This window comes from Pyrus communis, chromosome 9, assembly GCF_963583255.1.
Source record: "Pyrus communis chromosome 9, drPyrComm1.1, whole genome shotgun sequence".
NCBI lineage: Eukaryota > Viridiplantae > Streptophyta > Magnoliopsida > Rosales > Rosaceae > Pyrus > Pyrus communis.
Genome location: NC_084811.1, coordinates 8,273,116 through 8,293,478, shown reverse-complemented (window position 1 = coordinate 8,293,478; position 20,363 = coordinate 8,273,116). Strand labels below are relative to the sequence as shown.

Below are 20,363 nucleotides of genomic sequence, written 5' to 3'. Positions count from 1 at the left end.
ATTGTTCATGCTTCTATAATAGTATATACCAAGTTTTGAGCTTGATCTAGATCAGCTATGATCTTGGGTATTAAGAAAAGCAACGTCGATTTTGAGCAATGTAATATACGGTTCACCATCTGTCTTCATTTACTAGTAAAAAATCTAGGGCATTCGATAATAAATGAGCAAATTGAGAGGGTCCTTCACCTGTTAAGTGCTCACACCCTCTCATTTGGTTGCTAGCTAGCTACCTCATCGTGCATGATCATTTGAGGACCAAACGGAAACCAACCCTAGATAACAACCCATCACATTTATGCCCTAAAGGGGTCAAAGCAATTAGGTATGGCCCCACAAATGGGGGACAAAACAAGAAAAGTTTGTCTTTGGTGGCCATTGAGATCCTGTGTCAATGTTTGTGCAGTACTACCACACATGACTGCATGATATGAGCACAAAGAAACCCTAATTCTTCACCATATATCATGCACCTTTTAGCACTTTAATTTAGGAACAATAATTGATCATTGAATTTTCAACGGCCACTCCTGCCTTCATCTAATCAAATCTAAATATGTATCGAGTTTGTGTTTACACTTTTAATTATTTAAACACGTGTTCAAATCTAATTAGATAAAAATAAGACTAACTGTTGAATTTTCAACCCGAACTATTGTTCTTAATTTAGCCTCTAAAACATGTGAAAACCTAGACAAAGCAGCTTTGCGATCTGATGATGGAGGATCCCTCATCCCTGTGGGGTGAATTTCCCGATATAATTATTCTTTGAATTAAATATGAAGCAGCACACAAGTTTAAAAGCATGTCTCCCTTGCCGTACGCAGTTTGAAGGTAATTATTACTTACCTTTATCCTCTCACGTTACTGACCATAAAAGCTAAACATGCATGATGCGAGATCTTCCCAAAATAAAAATAGAGGGGAAAAAAAGACGAAAAAAACTAAAACATCATGAGACATTTGGTAAGGTTGTCTGATTTTGCCGGTATTTCGTAGGAATGCTTGGTTAAAATAACTTCAAGTAAAATTACACGGAATCGGATAAGATTAAAATATAAAATGAATCATTCTTTAGTAAAAAATGTATGTGAGTAATATATGAGTCATTCTTTAGCAAGAAATGCATGCCAATAATATTGTTAAGACACCTATACCTAAGTCTGTTATCCTCACATAAACCTGCTTAGCTACACTAACATCTCTAAAATTTTAGAAGCATATGTTAAATTGAGTGGCGAAAAACATCCATCCTCATGCACACTGGTGCAAGTTCGATCCCCACCGTTTCTCCTCCCCCTAACAACTAACTTTTTAACCCATTAATGCTATCGGTCTATTAAAAGATGGTACTATCAAGTATCAAACTGAAACAATCAGATCCATTTTTCTACAACCTTGTGCAAATTGACAAGCCTTCACCAATCCACAAACAATGAAGGTCGACTGAGAACGGAAAAGTAACAAAGACATTCATTATTACAAGGATTCGGAAGTATCTCCAGTTTTCTCAAAACTTCGGCAATGCAAACTTACACCACTGTCTGTCCTGACATCTTCAAATTTTCTGATTCATATACTATTTCTCAAACTTCGGCTAGTTACGAATTGAACAGCTGATTTAGATATGCTTACTTCTAAAACAACCAAAATTCGACACCAGAAATACACAAAACTTGTTAGGAAATGCTGACCTACGATTTCTGCCATGTATTGAGCTATACATCCCAATCGATTGGATGCCAATAGCACGCCCACAGAAAAACAAGCAGAGTACGGGGCACATGTGGAGCTAAGGTCTTGAAGCGAATTCCTGTTCCTCATATTTGACGGTTTTCCAATAATTCTTGGGCATCATCTGCTGCAGATGACGATGCTTACAATAACTCCTCACAGATGGTGCAACAAGAGAACATTGCTTGCCCATAAAGATCATTGTCATATCAGCGACTATATGTCTCTTTGATGACAAAATCCAGTGAAACGAATGGCTCTTTGTCTCTCAAATGACCACCTCTTTAAGTAAAAGCACATCATCCCGTGGATGAGCTTCTTCTATCCGAACAAGAACTTCATCTCCAATTTGGGCTCCCACGGATACCCACACGGAAGATTGAAGTCCCACCTGCAAAATTTCAAGTTGGACACAATTGACATAAGTGCAACAAATCAGCAATGATTTGCAAGTGACCACGATCAATTAAAGCTTAAGAATATCACACTCACAAATAAAAGAACAGTTGAAGGAAAGATAGAAGGGAAAACACAAAAAAGATAATAATCTCAGTTGACATATACCATATATGTCCACACTCGATCTGCAGAGTATACAGGATATTCCATAAGAGTCGTTGATATAATCTATCATGAAACTGTACACCTAATTATTTGGAAACTGTCCTAGCATGTAATTCTAATACGGTGCTGGAAGTTTCAAACTACAAATAACACGACACGAATATCTGCATTTACAATTAAAAGATGCAATGGGATGCTACCTCAACTAACAATATGGCCGCAATCCGATCCTTAATGAATCTAAGAATCAGCGCACAATATTTTTTTTCTTTTGGCTGCCTTCTCAGATATTCTAATATCCAGTAGCGAAGACTGCTGCTAAAGAGCCTCCTTGCTACTCTAACATTCATGTTCACAATAGATGCCATCCCCTCCAACTGACCAGCTGAGAAAGGAAGAGATTCCCCTGCGAGAAATGCTTTCACCTACATAACAAATGGATTCATCAATGATTAACAACATTAGCTCAACAGTGTGGCTGAATACATTGTAAATTTTTTCATAAAACATGAAGAAGTCATAGCAGTTGGCCCCACCACTTTCACTAAACTCTCTGACCTTGGCTTTGTCGAATTTATAAGATTTAATTAGTAAGGTTAAATAAATGTGTGCTCAACTAGCACGATATTACATATAAAACTGTTCAAGCTTCCCCGTGTGAAGAATATGGCTAAAGACCAGTTTAAAAAAGGGTAGATACATAAAATACCTGCATTTTCATTCTGCGTGCCAAATCTGTCCCACAGAGGGAATATAGACAGAAATATGATTTGATTACCTTCGTAAGTCTGGTTTGAACAATAGACTCGACATAGCAGTGACACTTAAAAGTTTGTCTACTTGCAAAAGGCAAACAAGAGATCAAAAACACTACATGATTTTGTTGATAGCAGACCCATTAAGGCCAAGGTCCACATTTAACATTGTAGATTATTAAGAACTATACTTGCATGAAAGAAACTCACCTGATAGTGAGCTAGTAGATCCATATATCTACGGATGGGAGATGTAAACTGAACATAACCCGGAAGTCCTAAAATTCCATGACGTATAGGTTTTCTGAAATCAATTTCAGCAGCACGCATTAGTTTAACAAGAGCAGAGCTTCTAACAGGTCCTTCTGGAAGATGTGCATATACAGAGGTGTCGATGTTGGACTGGGGTTGTCCTCTGTAGGGTAAAGGAATGTTATTTCTAGAACCAAAAGTGGCTATAACCTCTCCGCAGAGTACCATCATCTCAGTGACAAGTCGCATTGCAGGATCTGCCTGGTTTTCTACATACAAATTAATCACAGGCTCTGGATCCTCTGGATTAACCACTTTGATGCGTGCTTCCAATGTGGCTGTGTCAATTGCGCCCTGAAAAATGCACATATAGTTATTATCAAAAGAATTGGAGGGTTACCGATACATATCATGCCTACAAAACAATCCTTGCTGAGATCTTAAATCAACATTTTCCATTAACAAATGTAAATGCATGTTTGTTTTATCGATGAAACTGTTTGAAATGAGTTTTAGATATGTTCTTTTTTCCTGACAGGTTTCCGATTTTTTTCCCAATATGTCGTGATCTTACGATTTTGCACAGTATTAATATTTATAGTAGAATCTCTATAGGGTCCATGTTATTATGGATAGTACAACCATGATCACGAGGATCATGAGACACCAAAAATATACATTGGAACTTTGAATCACACTACAAAGGTTCGGAGTTAAATTGGCTCTGGTTCTTTAAGTTCAACCTGTTCTCGTCTCCATATTGACCGGAGAGTTGCAGCCTCAGACAGGATTTTCAGTTCAGCCTCCTCTTGCAGGTTCAAATGAAGAAGCTCAGATGCACTCTCATATGTCAACATGTATGTTGGTTTAATGATTGAGTTGTCCACTGAATATTCTGCAATACTGTCGAACCCCAAAGAAGGTGGAGTTAGTTCATTAGTAAAATTTAGTTGGCAAAAAGAAAACTACCCTTCAAATTAGCAAAAGCTATAATGCTTTAAAGAAATATCGACCCAACTTGTTCCGAATGATTATATAATCCTTGCGGTGTAAAAAGCCTTAACGGTGGGAACATTCTACATATGTAGTTGGTAATAGAAGACTCCTAGATTAAGTTGGATGTCTTAAACTCCTATAAACTTCCAGACATAAGTTTAACATACAGGTTGCCATTCATTTTGGCTAAGAGACATAAATATGGTAGTGGCATAAAGCTCAGGTCATAATACACATATCCAGGTGGGACGTAATATGGATTTTGGAATTATCTTATTGACAACAAGAATGATTTATTCATTTCACGCTCTGTAGAATAAGGATTCACTCAAATTTAAAATATATCTAACCACCACCTCCAATCCCAATTCCATGGTAATCAACAACCTTTAAGTAGTAATGGTTCCCAAGCCCTCTGTGTAACTCCATTAAACTAAAATACAGCATCAATTGGGATGAGATCTCAAAGAGGGGGGCCAATTGCAAAAAGCGAAGTTTTACCTTCCATCGGAGTGCAGCACCACAGATACAGTAACTGCATTGCAAATCTCTCCTTGTTGCAAACTCATTCCCTCCATGGCAAGTTTCTCCGGGAACATAGGATAAGTAGCAGTGGGCAAGAATACAGAAGTTCCTCTTCTCATTGCCTCCCTATATAAATTAATAAGAAATGAGTGCAACACGAACATTTATCCATTTTTTCTTGTACTGTTCAAGAGCTACCTGTCTACCATGCTCCCAGGTTGGACAAACCTAGTTGCATCTGCAACATGAATCCATATTTTAATGCGTCCATCTTGTAGCCTCGTTGCACTCAGGGCATCATCGAGCTAACATATTACAAAAAAAAAAAATTTCACAAGAGAGGTCAAATTTTGATGCAGCAAATTTTACTTTTTTGACAGCAGAGGTATGATATCATTGTTAGGCATGTGAAAAACATACCTCATCAGCCTCGTCCACATCAATAGCATAGACCTTCAAGTGAGTGAGATCTCTCCTTTCAATCTATAGTAAGAACATTTACAGAATTAGTCTAATTATTTAACTAATTATTCACACACACACACACACACAAAATGATTCCATGTAGAACTAAGTATGTGAAATGAAAAATGTAATACTGTATAATATCTTCCCCCATGAGTATTACTAATTTACTACATTTATAAAAGAAACAGGCTAACCACATCTAAATCAGATGAATCTGACAGAAGATGTTCTGCAGCTGATATAACTTCATCTGAATGATCAGTACGGATGTTCAACTTCAACAGGTCAAGATTCACGTGTACAGGAAAATACCCAATGTCTATGAGGAGATTCAAAGCTGATGAGGCTGTTTTTACCATCCCCATTGTTCTTAGGATCTGACAAAAATGTATATACAATAAGATACAGATCAGGAACAGAGCATCATGTATTATCACACAAAGAGCATTAAAGAGAAATAGGGCATAATATCATTCAAGATCTTTAGCTCCTGAAATATCATATGAGGATGTTCTCTTGGAAACCCATACATTTTCAGAGCTTAGAAGTAAGTACCTATTACAACAGTAAACTAAAACACTGTCGTTTAAGTCAGACTTACTGTTCCGGCTGTTTTCCTTTGGTCATCATTTGTGCAAGCATCAATAGCATAAGCTTCAAGAGACTCAATTTTGTGTCTGATTTTCTCTTCAGCCAACCAAGAAGATTTGGGAGGTTTAGCATTTAAAGGCATTGCCTTAGCAGATTTCAGTAATTGTTTAAACTCCTGCAGTTCTTTCTCAGCAGCCTCCTTTGCGAGCTTCCTACGCAGAAGTTCCTCAACCTAAAGGGACTTTCATGTTAAAATTATTGGAAAAGCAAACAAGTAATCAAGATGAAGGTTATCAAAGATAACTCAACCCAATAATCTTGCATTTACTTCTAACAGGTGTCAAGAATAACTGGCTTTTTTTTTCTTGTGAGGCCAAAAACAGGGCAAAAGCACCTTACTCTAAAAATCACTACGGTCAATACTTGGTCGCGAAATGGTCAATACAAGGGCACCATCCTATCCCTCTCCATGAACAATGAAGCAGATTCCCTCTTATGAAATAGCATATGACAAGAATCACTCCTTCAAGCATACATCTATCTAGAATCACTCTTTCTTGAAACACATCTAACATGAGGAGCCCTAAAGATAGACATGTTCAAGCCAAGGCAACATATCTAATTGGCCTCTCGACCCACATGAACCATTTTCTTGGGCAAGATGTTGAACCAATGTATAACGTACCTGTACAGCAGGTCGAGGTCCATATATAGAGCGAGAACCTTTTGTCTCCAGAACAGTGAAGTATACTTCATCTTCTGAAAGCAACAGATGAGCACAGTAGCATTCAAGAGGCTCCACACTACCAAATATCATCTGTATGAATGAGATAGTGTCACTGGAAGGAGCAGTAGTACATAAAAACTTTAACTGGAATGCACAGTACCTCAGCTAATTCTTCTGCCATCACCCGCTTATTCTTTTCAAGGAGCTCAACCCAAGCAAATTCAAGCAGTGCTGGATCCTGCACCAAATCAACTAATATCCTTCACCAAAACACAAACCACAAGAAGGGAAAACAAAAACATTTTATCCGCAACTACTTTTGGGCAGGAACCAAATCACCAACCGAGTTAGCTTGAGCTTTCTGAATAAATTCTGATATCTCTGTGTGGTCAAAATTCTCAACACCGGGAACAATGTACGTAATCTGTTGTGGTTTAATCGATGATGTAACACCATTCTGACATAAGTACAACAATCAAAACACAAACTTCAGAATACCAGCAAAGCAAACAAGCTATAATCTTTGCGTTTATTAAAGTTAAAAACAACGAACAGTGAGTTTTCCAACACCTAGCAACCTATTAATATGCCGCATTAGTTGTTTTGTGTTTCTAGTAGAACCTGATCGGACACCATCCAGTTCTTCTTGCCATCGGGCTTCTGCGCAACGGCCAGCAACACTCTCTCTGCATCCTTCTTGAATTCAAGCAGCAACCCTTGCTGCAGCGTCCGGCTCACAAGCTTATCTTCTACAATCCCACCACTACTTGTCAGCTCCACCCTTCACAACAGTATATCATTTATGCATTAAAGATATGCCTTTTCTTTCTATTCAACCAAACATCGCATAATTACTTTACTCTAGGCTTCGTTTGGTGTCTAGGATTGGACTGGATTGGAATGGATAACCTGAAAAGGTTTATCGAAGATCATTTCGAGGGGATTAGAATGGGATTGTTCTCCCGTCTAATCCTACAATGAATTAGTTTTCTTCGAGTAATCCATCTCCCGCCACATTTAGTCCTTTCACATATCCAATCCAATCCAGTTCTCTTTGCCAAACGAAGTCCAAGTTCTCTAAGTTCATAATTAACGATAATTAGAAGAAAATTAGGAGAAACGTGATAATTTTGTGAGGGAGAGAGAGAAGGTACTTGGCGGCAGCGGGAACTAGTCTCCGTCTGCGCAGGGCGCCGAGCTCTTCCATGACGCTATCGACGAGGCTGTGGACGGAGGTGCTTTGAACGCCGCCGCCATGGCCGGGAGCTAGCTTACCGGACCGAAATATCGGGAAGCGAATGCCTAATTTGGAGAGTCGGCGGAACTGGAGAGTAGTGAAATGGCAAGGGCAGCAGCGGAAGGGAAGGAGAGTGGGGGAGGAAGCGGAAGAGGAGGCGGAGCGGAAGATTGAGCAGCTGCCCACAGTGGCTCGAACCGCCATGGCCGATGAAAGGTTTGGTGAAATGCGAGCGAATTTTTGGGTTGCTCTGGTTCTTCTTCTTCTTGATAAAATGGGCTATCACTTCGTGGAGGGATTTCAATGTGACCGGTTGAGGTGGTACATGTTTTACCGTCTAAATGTTTTAACGATGAGACATCATGCTAAAAAGTTAGCAACTTAAAATATAAAATTTTTCACTACTTGTATTAAAACACGTTGTATATTATTTATATTCCAGTCATAATTAAAAAAATTTCCACTTCGTAACTGCGAAATGTTTGTTCTTACACTCGCCCTTTTGTTTGAGTTTTGTCACACCCAACTCTTGTATTGAAATGAAACGATTGGATTCATAATCATTTCGTTGTTTTTTTTTTTTTTTTTTTTTTTTTAGTGTGAGGTCATTTGCAGTTTTTCGGTTTGTTAATATGTACATGAATACTAAAAAACCGTTTAATAACTATTTCTGTTGTAAAATTGTGAGGATAAATGATCACATGCTTTAAGCGAGGAAGACTTGAGAAGAGTAATGTAATTGTTGTTATGTGATGTTTTCAAAAGGGCAATAGTAATGTAATTGTTGTTGTGTGATGTTTTCAAAAAGGGCTATCATTTCACATTTTTGTTTGTCACGGATGTTGCTCTATATAAAGAGCACTCCGTGTGTGATTACAATACACAGCGAAGAAAATAAGTGAAAGCAATAATATCAGTATCCCTCCCTTCCTCTTTTTACCTGCAATTCTTTTGTGTTATAGTTACAAAACTAAGCAATGTGATATTTTGCACCCACTTCTCTCCTATCCCCAGCAAAGGTTATCTCTCTAACTTTTGTTTATTTATAACAATTTCCATTTTTTTTTCAATTTTAAAATAAAAAGGTGAAAATTAAAAACAAAATGATTATCAAACGACCTCTCAAAGGTAAAAAGAATTTTGATCGGTTTGATAACTATTTCGTTTTGAGTTTTTCTGTTGTAGTTAGAGGAAAAGTCCGGGAGAAGGGAAGAACTAAGAATGGAGAAGAAAGCGAAATAAAAGTGTATAAAGACACAAAATGAAAATAAAAAATTGAAAATAAATTCTTGTTACGCAATGATATTAAGTTGGGGGTTGGAATAAGTCATACAATGGGTGGCAATAGTTGGATTAAGCCGCGGAAGTAAAAATTTGATATCAAACTCGCAATTTATGAGAGTCAAACATAATGCTTCTATTTAAAAGTGTACACAAGTCAAATTCCTATTGATAGTAAAGATCAAGAGTCAAGATTACACGATGATATGAATACATATAATAACAAAGTTATACATCTGAGCAACTCATGGAACCTCTTGACTGCAAAAATCAACTGCAAAGCTGAGAACATAACCCCTGGATCTGAGAACTGCTTGCATTTGGAACCGTATACGTCCCGTTCTTACCATTGCTCGAGCATGTTAAATAGATTTGATCACCCATCTGGTTTGTCTGCAATGAGATCATCGCGCACAGGAGTCAGATCGATGCAGTTATCACACGATAAGTACTGGACAGACTGTTTTTGCTCACAAGTGCCATACGTACATTGCCTCAAAACATTATTTCATAGTAAATAAACCGACTCTTTCTAATGAACAATTCCATTTAACGCACAGGGAATTGGACAATATGCGTCTACTAATAACTTAAGAAGTTGATCCAGTTTTAGAAAAATGGTTTGGATTGTAAAACTGATTGCGCGTCTTAAATTATACGCACAAGAGGAGCAGGTGTAGAGTGTTAGGTACCGTGCAGTATGCAGGCTCCGAGTTGCAGCTCCATCTTGAAGTAGGAACACAAGATAAATAATGACACCAAGAACAATGCTTATTGGCATCGACTCCCCGAAGAAGCATAACGAGGCCAACTGTAAACCTGTCATATCAGCAAAAATCAGTTTAGGTTGTAAATTTATGCTGCGTAATTGACAACTAAATTTTCAAATTACACAAACTTTCCCAGCCAGGCATGAATCCTAACTACCTAAGTTTACTATATATGATATCCCCCGGCTGCACCAATTTTGACATGAACTAATAGAAGAAGAACATACAACCAAGAAGAAAAGCAAGAACAAAAACGAGGGTGCTGAGTGTTGCAAAGCCTCTCCAAGTATACATGTTTCACTTCTAGAGAAACAAAGATCACGCCGAAGAAATATACTGATATAGAGCTCTCCTCGGTCAGAACCCATGTCTCCAATCTAATTATTACTCCAGCTGCTACCATGTTTCGAAAAGGTTCTCTGCCAGTCTAAATGTAAGCATCTCCAAAATTGGCAAAGTTTCTATTATTAGTTTCCGACGTTTTGAGGCTTATTCCTAGATAGAAGAAACCAAGAAAAAGCTTCAGCCAGGAATGGGAAACTCTACACTAATCTGGTATTTGAAATAGAGAAAGTTCTGTTTCATGATTACATTGAACTCCAAAAGCTAGATTTCAACATGTAGGCAAGTGCGTGTTTCTCTTTTTATTTGGTACAAGAACTTTAGAAACTCGCTTTCAATACAAGTACAAAAAAAAATTCCAGGCTGAAGCTGGTAAGTTAGCAAAACCTGAAGTCCTAAAGGAGCTGTATATCGCCTAAAAAGAACTTATTAAAAATGTTAATTGGGTAGAAACAAGTCAGCATGTTATATTTTTAGTTAGTAGTAATCTTGTCTTTGATATACTTTTACTAGTACTATGGCAACCTAAATATGGAAACATGAAGTGCACAGAAGCACAGAAACAAATTGGCTTACCCAACAATTAAAACGATCACAGAGAGGACCCACAAAACGCACTGATAGGTCTTGAACTTTGATTTTGTTTGAGATGAGGCATATCCTGGACCTGGAGAAGTATATCTTTGGTTAACCCATCCGAACTGGGGGCGGATAAGAAACACAAACCCAAGAAAAAATCCCGAAAGGAATCCTCCAATATGAGCAAAGTTGTCAACGTGTGGGAGTGTCCCCACTGCCAAATTGATTACTATGATGATCAGGAGGGTGAAAAGTGCTCCAAACTGAACAAGAATAACGAATGAGATACGGGTTCCTGAATGTCACCAAATTTTTGTTTTCTGAAGTATGAAGCTCCTTTAAAGTAGTTCAACAATTACCTTACTAGCATAAATTGTCCAATTAGTGATAAGTTCAGAAAGCATGGCTCCCAGCAACCCGAAAAGTGCACCAGAAGCACCAACAGAGATGTTTGTTTGGATAAAAAGTGAAGACAACAAACTCCCACCAAGTCCAGAGATGACATATAGCAACCCAATCCGGACTGCAATAGAAACACACGAGAATAGCACAAACAACATGAGCAAGCTAAGTTTACTGAGATGAAGTAAAATAAGCAAAACCTACATCACCAAATCGACTTGACTCGATGATAATAAAAGCCTAACTTGACTAGGTTGCAGTGCAAAGAATCATCAGTCGATTCCCTTGAATGATGAAAATGCTTATGATCACAAAGTTCTTTGAATTTGCAGATGATATATACCACGGAATTGGACTAAAAAAACTAATTTTCGAATACATACCGAAGCCGAACTCTTGCTCTAACCGGTATCCGATGACTAAAAGGCTCAACATATTAGCCAATAAATGGAAAACACCCCCATGTAGCCAATTGCAAGTGATGAGAAGCCACCCCTGGTGTCTGTCAACCACCTTATTTACATCCAAAGCCCCCATCTTCTGCAACCTAAACCAACGAAAATCCAACATAATACCATGTTATACTTACAATCTCTATCAATTAACAGCCTTTAGAGCAAAAAGGGCCCACCCCAATTGATTGAAAACTCTGATTACAAACACCCACCAAATGATTTCGGATCAATCCCCACTTGTAAAACATCTTTTTATGGAAACAGAACAACGGAAAGTATGCAAAACTTAGAACCAAGTGGTTTTCTTAAAGCACAAAATTGGAGCTAACTCAAACAAAATGTATCAAATTAACGATATGCAATCAATTAACAATTTCATAACAAAAACAGCTAAAGGGTCAGACCCAAATGAGATTAAAAGTTAGTACTTCACAAACCAATTGAAAAACTGATTCCAAAGTTCCAAATACCCACCAAATGATTTCGAATAAAGTTCTAAACTTGAACACATGTTCCCAACACAGAACAATGAAAAGTAAAGTAAGAAATTTTGAAAACAAAGGGTTTGCAAGTGGTGGACAGGGCCTTTCTCTTCAACCCACTGCGTGTTCGGGTTCAAACCCTTCCGCACTGGCCGTAGTTTAGATGAATTTAGCGTACATTATCCTATCGTTTGCCAATTTTGCTTAAAAAGGAAAATCGAAGCGAAAACAACCAGAATCATTCAAATTTAACAGCAGAAATTACGAACTCACGTCGATGAGGACGGTCCAAGAAGTGGGTTCTCCTTAAAAGGCTGGAAGGAGAACCTCCCCAAGAACGTGGCAATGCAAGAGACTGAGTTCTTGGGGCAGTTGTTGACATACATGGTGATGATGAACATAACAACGTTGGCAGCAACAAAGACAGGAATCAGCCAGACAACCCATTTCTTGAAATGCTTGATCTCTCTGTACACGGGTGGAGACGCGGCCGGAGCTGGGGAGGCTAGCGGCGGCGTCTCGATGTCTACTGGGTGGACTACGTTGTAGTGCCGCCGTGAGTTCACTCTCATTTGGGCCCCCGATGACGGTGGCTCCCCCGCCATTGAAAGAGTCGAAAGATCGATTGGTTTGAGAGATGAAGGATGTGGGAAGTGGAGAGGGAGATGATGAGAGAGAGAATGGAAGTTTTAGAGAGAGAGAGAGAGAGAGAGTCAGGGAAGTGTATAGCTGGTTTGGTCAACGTTGGAGAAGCTGCTTGCCTAAAATTGAACTGGTTCGTTTGGCCGACAGTGTCGTCCATACGTGTCTTCGCCTACCAATTCTTTACCTTCAAGCCATTGTTTGTTCGAGCTTTTGACGTAGTGTTACGAAATTTAAAAGGATACTACTATAAGATATATATTTTAGAATAATGCAAAATGCTAATTTTTTTCTCCGTACAACATTTTTAAGTAGGAGGGTTTAGATTTGATCCACATTAATAACAAATTTAATATTTAATTAGATTTTTATCTGTTTTTAATATTTAAGTAAGAGGATTTTTATCTTTTTTTTTTTTTCTCAAAATAACGTGTTAGCTCTTACTGTCAAAATAATAAAATTTTCAGGTTAATTAGTCTCTCGCAACGCTGCTTCTTGACTTTCTTCTCTTGCATTAGGCATCAGTACGCCCTATGCGTGATTGGGCCATGCCAACAGTTGAGAGCTATAATGTGATTGGGCCATACAACGCCTTGCTAACTCAAAGTGTCTCGTAGAGATAATATACTGATTTCTCTTACATTACGTTTGAAAATAAATTTAGAATTTGGGTAAAAGTTAAAATTTATAAATTAACATGCACCAATTCCCTTATTTGGATTCATAAACATAGAGATTTAGAATTTATGTGTGAAAAAAAACTTGGAATTTGGAACCTCCAATTCTCAAGTTTGAATTCCATGTAAATATGTGTCATTTCTCAATTTATATGATTGTTGTTCTTTTAGGTTAACCAAACAAAAAAATTCACAAATTCTAGAAAATAAAATCTTGTCATTTTAATTTCCGTCATTTTAAAACTCCTTAATAATTTTAAATGTCTTCATCCAAACATAGTGTTAAATCTATTAGTCTAAGCAGGAGACTTGTTCAGAGTTAGGTCAACTCAATATCGAGATACATTCATTAAGGGTTTTATTGAACCTTTTGTTGTGCATAACAACTCGTGCATTGTTGTAGCTAAAGAATGAGGATCCTCTCTAGATCCTCAAAACATGTATGTTCATCGTACATCTTATAACTAGTTTTCGTCAGATATTGTTCATGTTTAATTTTGAATAAAGTATTTAAAATAATGGGTAAAGTACAAAAAATTACCTCAATTATTGGTGTCACGACACTTTCATACCTCATTTTTTTAAAATGACAATGTCATACCTCATCTTACGAATTTGTGCCAATGTCATACATCTGTCAATTTTTCTGTTAATTTTTCTGTTAAGTGCTGACATGGCTAGATACTAGGGCCACTCACTAATCCAACTGGATTAAAATATAATTAAATATATTTTTTAATAATTAAAATTTTAAAAATTAAAAATAATTTTTTTATATATATAAAAGTGTGGATCCACCATCTCTCTCCTCTCTCTCTCTCGCCTATCTTCTCTCTCTCTGGACACCCACCTGCATCCCCAAAACCTTCCTACCTTTCCCATGCATCCCCTTCAACCTTCCTTCCCCTCACCCTTTCTTCCCTCCGCTCCTATCTTCTCTGCGCAAGCTCTCCCTCCAAAAACTCTCCCATCTAGAGCCCCTCGACCTCTCCGTCTCCCACCTCTGCTTCACCACTCTCCCGCCTCGCCACCCCTCCCTTTCAATCACCTGCCTCGCTGTCAACCACAAGAAATGCCTCTGGATCTCCACTGCGTCAAGCCTGAAGATTTGGCAGGACTCGAATCTCCGCTGCGTCGAGTCGGTCAAGGCGCATGAGGACGCCGTGAATGCGTTGGCAGTGTCGAATGACGGGACCTTGTACACCGGGTTGACGGATTGTCGGATCTGGGTGTGGTCCAAATCGTTCGGGGAAGATGGAGAAGACGGGAGCAGGGTGGGATCTAGGTTGGGTGGTTCTGGTTTTGAGTTTGGGGAAGACGGGGAGCGAGGGGAAGAAAAGGTGAGGGGGAGGAAGGTTGGGGGGGATAGGTGGGAAGGGTTTGAGGGATGCAGGTGGGTGTCCAAAGAGAGAGAGAAGAGAGAGGCGAGACAGAGAAAGGGTGGTGGATGAAGGTTGGGGGGGACGAGTGGGAAGGGGTCAGGGGGGGGTCAGGTGGGAAGGGGTTTTGGGGATGGAGAGGAGAGATAGGCGAGAGAGATGGGGGAGAGAGAGATTTAATATATTTTTTTTTTAAATTTTAATTATTAAAATATATATTTAATTATATTTTAATCCAGTTGGATTTGTGAGTGGTCCCCATATCTAACCACATCAGCACTTGACAGAAAAACTGACGGATGTATGACATTAACACAAATTCGTAAGATGAGGTATGACATTGTCATTTTAAAAAGATGAGATATGAAAATTTCGTGACACCAATAGTTAAGATAGTTTTTTATACTTTACCCTAAAATAATTTATGATCGCACGATGTAGGATGAACGGACACGATTTGAGAATCTCTAGAATCATCATAAAGAGAATTCAAAAATGATTCTCTTTCGTAGCTATAAGGGTTATGTATTCTGCTTAAGCGCGTTTTTTTAAATAAAATAAAAAATACTGAAAAAAGGTGATAAATTTGGTAGTGAAAGATAAATATGCAGATTCTATAAAGCATAAATGAAGGACTAAGAACCAAATTAAAAATAGATGACAAATTGAAAAGTGTCCCTGCCTGTCCAGGTCAAAAAGATTAATAAAGTTATGAATAATTCCCATGCAAAAGTTAATCATTTACTATTAAATTATTCATCAGTGGATTTTATATGGACCATGATTTTAATACAATTATTTATTAATTCAGCTGCTTCCAGTGTGAAAGCGTGAATATTAAGGGTGGCAAATTCACTATACTTTTGTATTATTTAACAAACAAAATATCAATGACCCAAAAAAGAAAGAAAAAAAAGTTATCATTATATTTAAAGAATTCTGTGGTGTATTAATAAGATTAAATATGAAGCCAATTTACTATATATTAAACACAACTTGTATAGTATATGAAAATAAATATGTAGATGCACAAGCCACTTAGTAGCACTGTATAATAATATTGCTAGCTTATTATGAGATTAATTAATTCCATTTCTTTTGATGTTGATAAAATTGTTTGTTAAAAAGAAAAAGACAAAAGACAAACGAGGAACCATGATTGCTTGTGTGCTACACCATATAATTAGAGACAACATATGCATAGTGCATGTGCAGGTCCCAACCTTGCTGCTACAAACATGGATTATTGAATTTTTTAAAAAATACAAATTTCTTCTAAACAACTTTTGTCTAGGACCAGGACAAAGTCAGAAAGCTATATGAATGGAAAATCCTTAAACAACAAAGTCATAAATTAAAAAGTTAAATAATTACTAAACAAAATACTTATAAATTAATTCATAATATTTTTCGTACAACATATTACAACCTCTCTCCACGCGTTTTCATGTTTTAAAAGCGTTGTATGACAACTTCATTACTAATACAATCAAATATATTTCACTATAAAAATATCCATATTTCCCTTCATCCGTTAATTACTTTCCCATTCGATTTATTAATCGTTGGTTCAGAAATTTCATGGCATAAATGCTCTTTCAACATTGACAGTAGCAACTAAAAGAGGTAATGTTAATGTCACAAACAATCACATTTTTTTTTACCACCCAAAAACAAAAACAAAAAAAAAAAAAACTGAGTGGTGGCGTCTGCCCCTGCTGAACCCAACGTGGCTCTGTCTATGGCGCTAACTCATGCCGCAACTCACAATACGGCAAGTTTGGATGAAACCCACCCGTAAAGAGTGCTATGCACTTGTTGTTGGAAAATTTAATATTAATTTTATTATATTAAATTAATTAATTGAACGAAAATTAGAAGTGATGCCTTGTGGTAGAAATATGTGTCTATTCTAATGAAGAGTTGTAGCTTTTGACTCTTCATGAATGGTCGCATGTTTTTCAAAGAGGTATCTCAAATTCTATAAATATGAAAGCCCCCTATAAACATAAGATAACTTTTTATTTTTTTTTTAAATAATCATGTAGAGTGTATTAAATATTAGAAAGTCTCATTGAGTCCATATAAGAGGATTTTCAACACAATCGTGATTCATGGAGTCTTGTGATTTGGAGTGCTACTATTACAAGGACATGGTCGTTGTATCTTGGGAGACATACGATGATCAATCATGAGCACCGTAGTGGGGAGTAAACTTGTCTTAAAGACAAAGTGTCTAACACTTGCCTCGATTGAATTTTTAGGTTTTTTCTAATCTATTATGTCATGTTCATTTAACATTGGTTACTCATGTGCATGCATTAATTTTGATATATAATTGCAAAAATTATTTCTTGATTTTCCATGTGATTTAATATAGCAATTAGAACATAATTTTTCCAACACTTGTGTACATAAAGAGTACTGTGACGTGCGTGGAGCTGCCTTAGTTTAGATCTCTAGCAATTTTTATATATTCACACGAAGGAGTGGAGAGGTTTAAATCAATAAAAACTCATCATTCACAAGATTAGAGATTCAAGTTATCTTGTGAATTAGATGCACAAAACCAAGGTTCTAAAAGACACTAGGCGCTAATCGGGCAACAGGTTGGGGCCTGTCGCCTAGGTGGACTAGGTGAATTTAAATAAATCTACTATATTTCGTGTAAATAAGTGTCTGTTTATACTTAAAATATATGTAATTTCATCATAAATTACAAAATAGAATGACATATATATTATGAAGTATTAGAACATATTGAAAACATGGGTAACAAGCATATAATGTGTGTTCATTTAAATATTCAACAAGTCTCTTACAATTTATTGAAACAAAAAAAAATGCAAAATGAAAGTTATCTATTTTCTATCTAATTGAGTCGCAACCTAGGTTAGTGCCTAGGTGAGTCTGGACAGACTAGGTGGTCTAGGTGTCATTTCTTAATTTTCAAACGTCTGAGCATTAATTGGGGTAGTGCTAGGCGAAGATTTTTAGAACAGCGCACAAAACAAGTGGAATTGGCATGTTTGAATAGTAGTCCACAAAATAATACTTCAAGCAAAACTTTGTTGATCAAATCTGCTTTACAACTAAATGTGTTTGTTTGTTTGTTTTTTTTTTGGTTGCTAAAAATGAGGGTAAAGGCAAAAGTTTAGACAAACTACTCAATAATAAGGATAATGCTAGAAACATCAAAACTTTAAACCAAATGATGTGTCATCAACAGGAAATAAACACGTTAATAACAATTTAAGCAATAATCTAATTATTAAAATACACATCATTTGGTTTGCAAATTTTGGTTTAGGAATTTGGTATCCCTAGCATTACCCCAATAATAAATCAAGACAGGAACATCCCAAGTCGATCCTCATAAATAAAACTAACTGAACAAGAAGGACAAGTATCAAAATAAAATATCCTAAATCAAAATCAAGACTATAAGTTGCTAAACTATCCGCTACAAAATTCTTTTCTCTATAGACATGACGAGGTTCTCATTGCCAATGTCTTAAAAGCAATTTTGGGTAGGCCAAAACAAGGGGACCTAAATGATGATTATTGTCAGCAACTTACAACATCAGATGAACTGTGACTGCAAAGTCTGATTCTGTCAGTAATTTATCAATCCTTAATCTCCATGCCAATTGTAAGCCTAAATAGAGACCCTATAGGCAAAACCTTTTTTGGGGCTTTTTATACAATTGAACCTCGTTCTTTGTAAATTTTCGAGTGTTTTTTTTTTTTTAAATGAATCTACCGCTTTTACAAAAGAAAAAAAAAAAGAAGAAAAAAATCTACCTTACAGCAAGTGCCATATTATCAAATTTAATAGCGTAACGATGAATTGCAATTTGCAACATGTATCCATCGGTGACTTTACTGATCACCAACCACTGGAAGATAATATTTATAAAAATAAAAGGGAACAAGAGGACAAATGCTTGGTTGCTTTAAATTGAGGTTTAAGTATAAGAGGAAGCACAAGTAATCATGTTTTTTATTAGTCACCAAAACAAACCAACCCCATAATTGTATTATCCATTGGTGGCAAAATGATGTCAGTTTCTTCAACTCGTTCAATCTAACTGTCGAAAAGTGAGAGTGATATGTAAGAAATAAAAATGAGTGTGTAGATATCACTATCCATACTGAAGTTAGTTATGATTAAAATCAAGGCAAAGTTACATAAAAGTGGGAATATGAAGGCAATGTAATTGTCAAACTAATCATCTGTATCCTCCGTATAATGAGAACAGCTTACGTAAGACGAGTTCACTTTTATTGTAACACCTCGATTCAATATTGAATTCCCCTTGTCCATAACTAGAATTCCCATTAAATTGTCTTGGTGGTGGTGGTGCGTATATTCATCAAATGAGTTTGCCCTCACATTTTCTCCTCTCTTTTGGACGAAGAGTTCGGCCATTGCATTAAAAAAGGTAACATAAAAGAAAAGGCGTATAAGAAATGGGCCTTAGTCGATTGAACGGGCTATATTCCGGCCCAACATTTTTGTCCTTTAAACTCTGTTTAGGCCAGCCATTTAGTCCACCAACCCAACCCAATTTACCATCTTGATTCCCTGCCGGTGAGAACAAAGCATGGTGATCCAATTGCATGGTAACAAAATAAAATTGACTTTATTTTATCAACTCGAGGGATCTCTAAAATCCGATGGTGTAGGTTTAAATCCTAAAAAGCGTGATTCTGTGTCACTATTCTTTATATTTCCAATTAATATAACGGAATCATAATTTTCTTCACAGCATCATAATAGATTACTTTTATGTCTGAAATCTAACGGCAACAAGTATTTCACGTATCCAATTTGGGTTGTTTACCCACGTGGCCTAATAACACGTTCAATGATAATGGACAACTGGGCGGAGCGAGCCCAGCCGATTCTTCTAATTTGCACCCACGTGTCTTACGCGTCAAGACACACATCTTTCTTAGCTTTGCTTGCGCTGCCGGCTTTCCGGTGTTGGGACTTGGATCGATTCGATGCTTCCGCCAGCCGCCTTTATGGATTTCTTTCCCGCTTCCCACGCTCTTGCCCAAGCGCGTCGCCTCCACAAATTCACTTATACTCTTGTATCTTTCGTTAATAATTCATTTGCAACAAGTCATAATAAATTGAATTTTCACACCTAATTTACTACATCTGAACCATTTATATTCATGTAAATTAAATATAAGACATCTTTTAACAAACTGAAGGTAAACTGATGAAGTTAAAATAACTAATAACATGTATACGTCGATCGCCATATAAATATTTGCACAATAAATTATTGATTTGTTCATAACAAATTACAATGAACCACAATTTACTATTAAATGTTTTTCCAGTATACTGGTCCATAAGACAAACTAATATTTAACGACTAGTTTGATAATGTTATAATCCAAACAATGTGGAATACACCGCTACGTTGTAAAATTTTCAAAGTTGAAAATGCGCGTACTCTTCAAAAGTTTGAAATTAAATTCAAGGGG

At 36.9% G+C, this 20,363-nt stretch overlaps 2 protein-coding genes across 2 annotated transcripts; both read right to left on the bottom strand.

Moving 5' to 3' along the window:
• Positions 1 to 1,364: 1,364 nt before the first annotated feature.
• LOC137745275 (ribonuclease II, chloroplastic/mitochondrial-like) lies at positions 1,365 to 8,129 on the bottom strand. Its single transcript, XM_068485204.1, has 14 exons — positions 7,767 to 8,129; positions 7,234 to 7,393; positions 6,956 to 7,069; positions 6,773 to 6,850; positions 6,571 to 6,702; positions 5,896 to 6,117; positions 5,489 to 5,671; positions 5,247 to 5,309; positions 5,025 to 5,131; positions 4,803 to 4,952; positions 4,049 to 4,208; positions 3,264 to 3,659; positions 2,499 to 2,723; positions 1,365 to 2,125 (listed from the first exon to the last, which is right to left on the bottom strand). Exons 1-14 carry the CDS (start codon positions 8,051 to 8,053, stop codon positions 2,003 to 2,005), a joined length of 2,400 nt encoding a protein of 799 aa, XP_068341305.1. The 5' UTR covers positions 8,054 to 8,129; the 3' UTR covers positions 1,365 to 2,002.
• Positions 8,130 to 9,211: 1,082 nt separating this feature from the next.
• Positions 9,212 to 13,007, bottom strand: LOC137744696 (RHOMBOID-like protein 1). The gene is made up of 6 exons (XM_068484464.1): positions 12,434 to 13,007; positions 11,607 to 11,770; positions 11,181 to 11,344; positions 10,819 to 11,084; positions 9,823 to 9,949; positions 9,212 to 9,523 (listed from the first exon to the last, which is right to left on the bottom strand). Exons 1-6 carry the CDS (start codon positions 12,763 to 12,765, stop codon positions 9,401 to 9,403), a joined length of 1,176 nt encoding a protein of 391 aa, XP_068340565.1. The 5' UTR covers positions 12,766 to 13,007; the 3' UTR covers positions 9,212 to 9,400.
• Positions 13,008 to 20,363: the final 7,356 nt, after the last annotated feature.

Coding starts and splice junctions, on each gene's coding strand:
- LOC137744696 (XM_068484464.1), bottom strand. CDS start 12,765: ATGGCGGGGGAGCCACCGTCATCGGGGGCCCAAATGAGAGTGAACTCA. Junction 11,345..11,606: donor AGAGCAAGAGTTCGGCTTCG/GTATGTATTCGA, acceptor TTTCTATTGCAG/TCCGGATTGGGTTGCTATAT. Junction 9,524..9,822: donor CGGAGCCTGCATACTGCACG/GTACCTAACACT, acceptor ATCTCATTGCAG/ACAAACCAGATGGGTGATCA.
- LOC137745275 (XM_068485204.1), bottom strand. CDS start 8,053: ATGGCGGTTCGAGCCACTGTGGGCAGCTGCTCAATCTTCCGCTCCGCC. Junction 7,070..7,233: donor ACTGGATGGTGTCCGATCAG/GTTCTACTAGAA, acceptor TACTTATGTCAG/AATGGTGTTACATCATCGAT. Junction 5,672..5,895: donor AAAGGAAAACAGCCGGAACA/GTAAGTCTGACT, acceptor CATTTTTGTCAG/ATCCTAAGAACAATGGGGAT.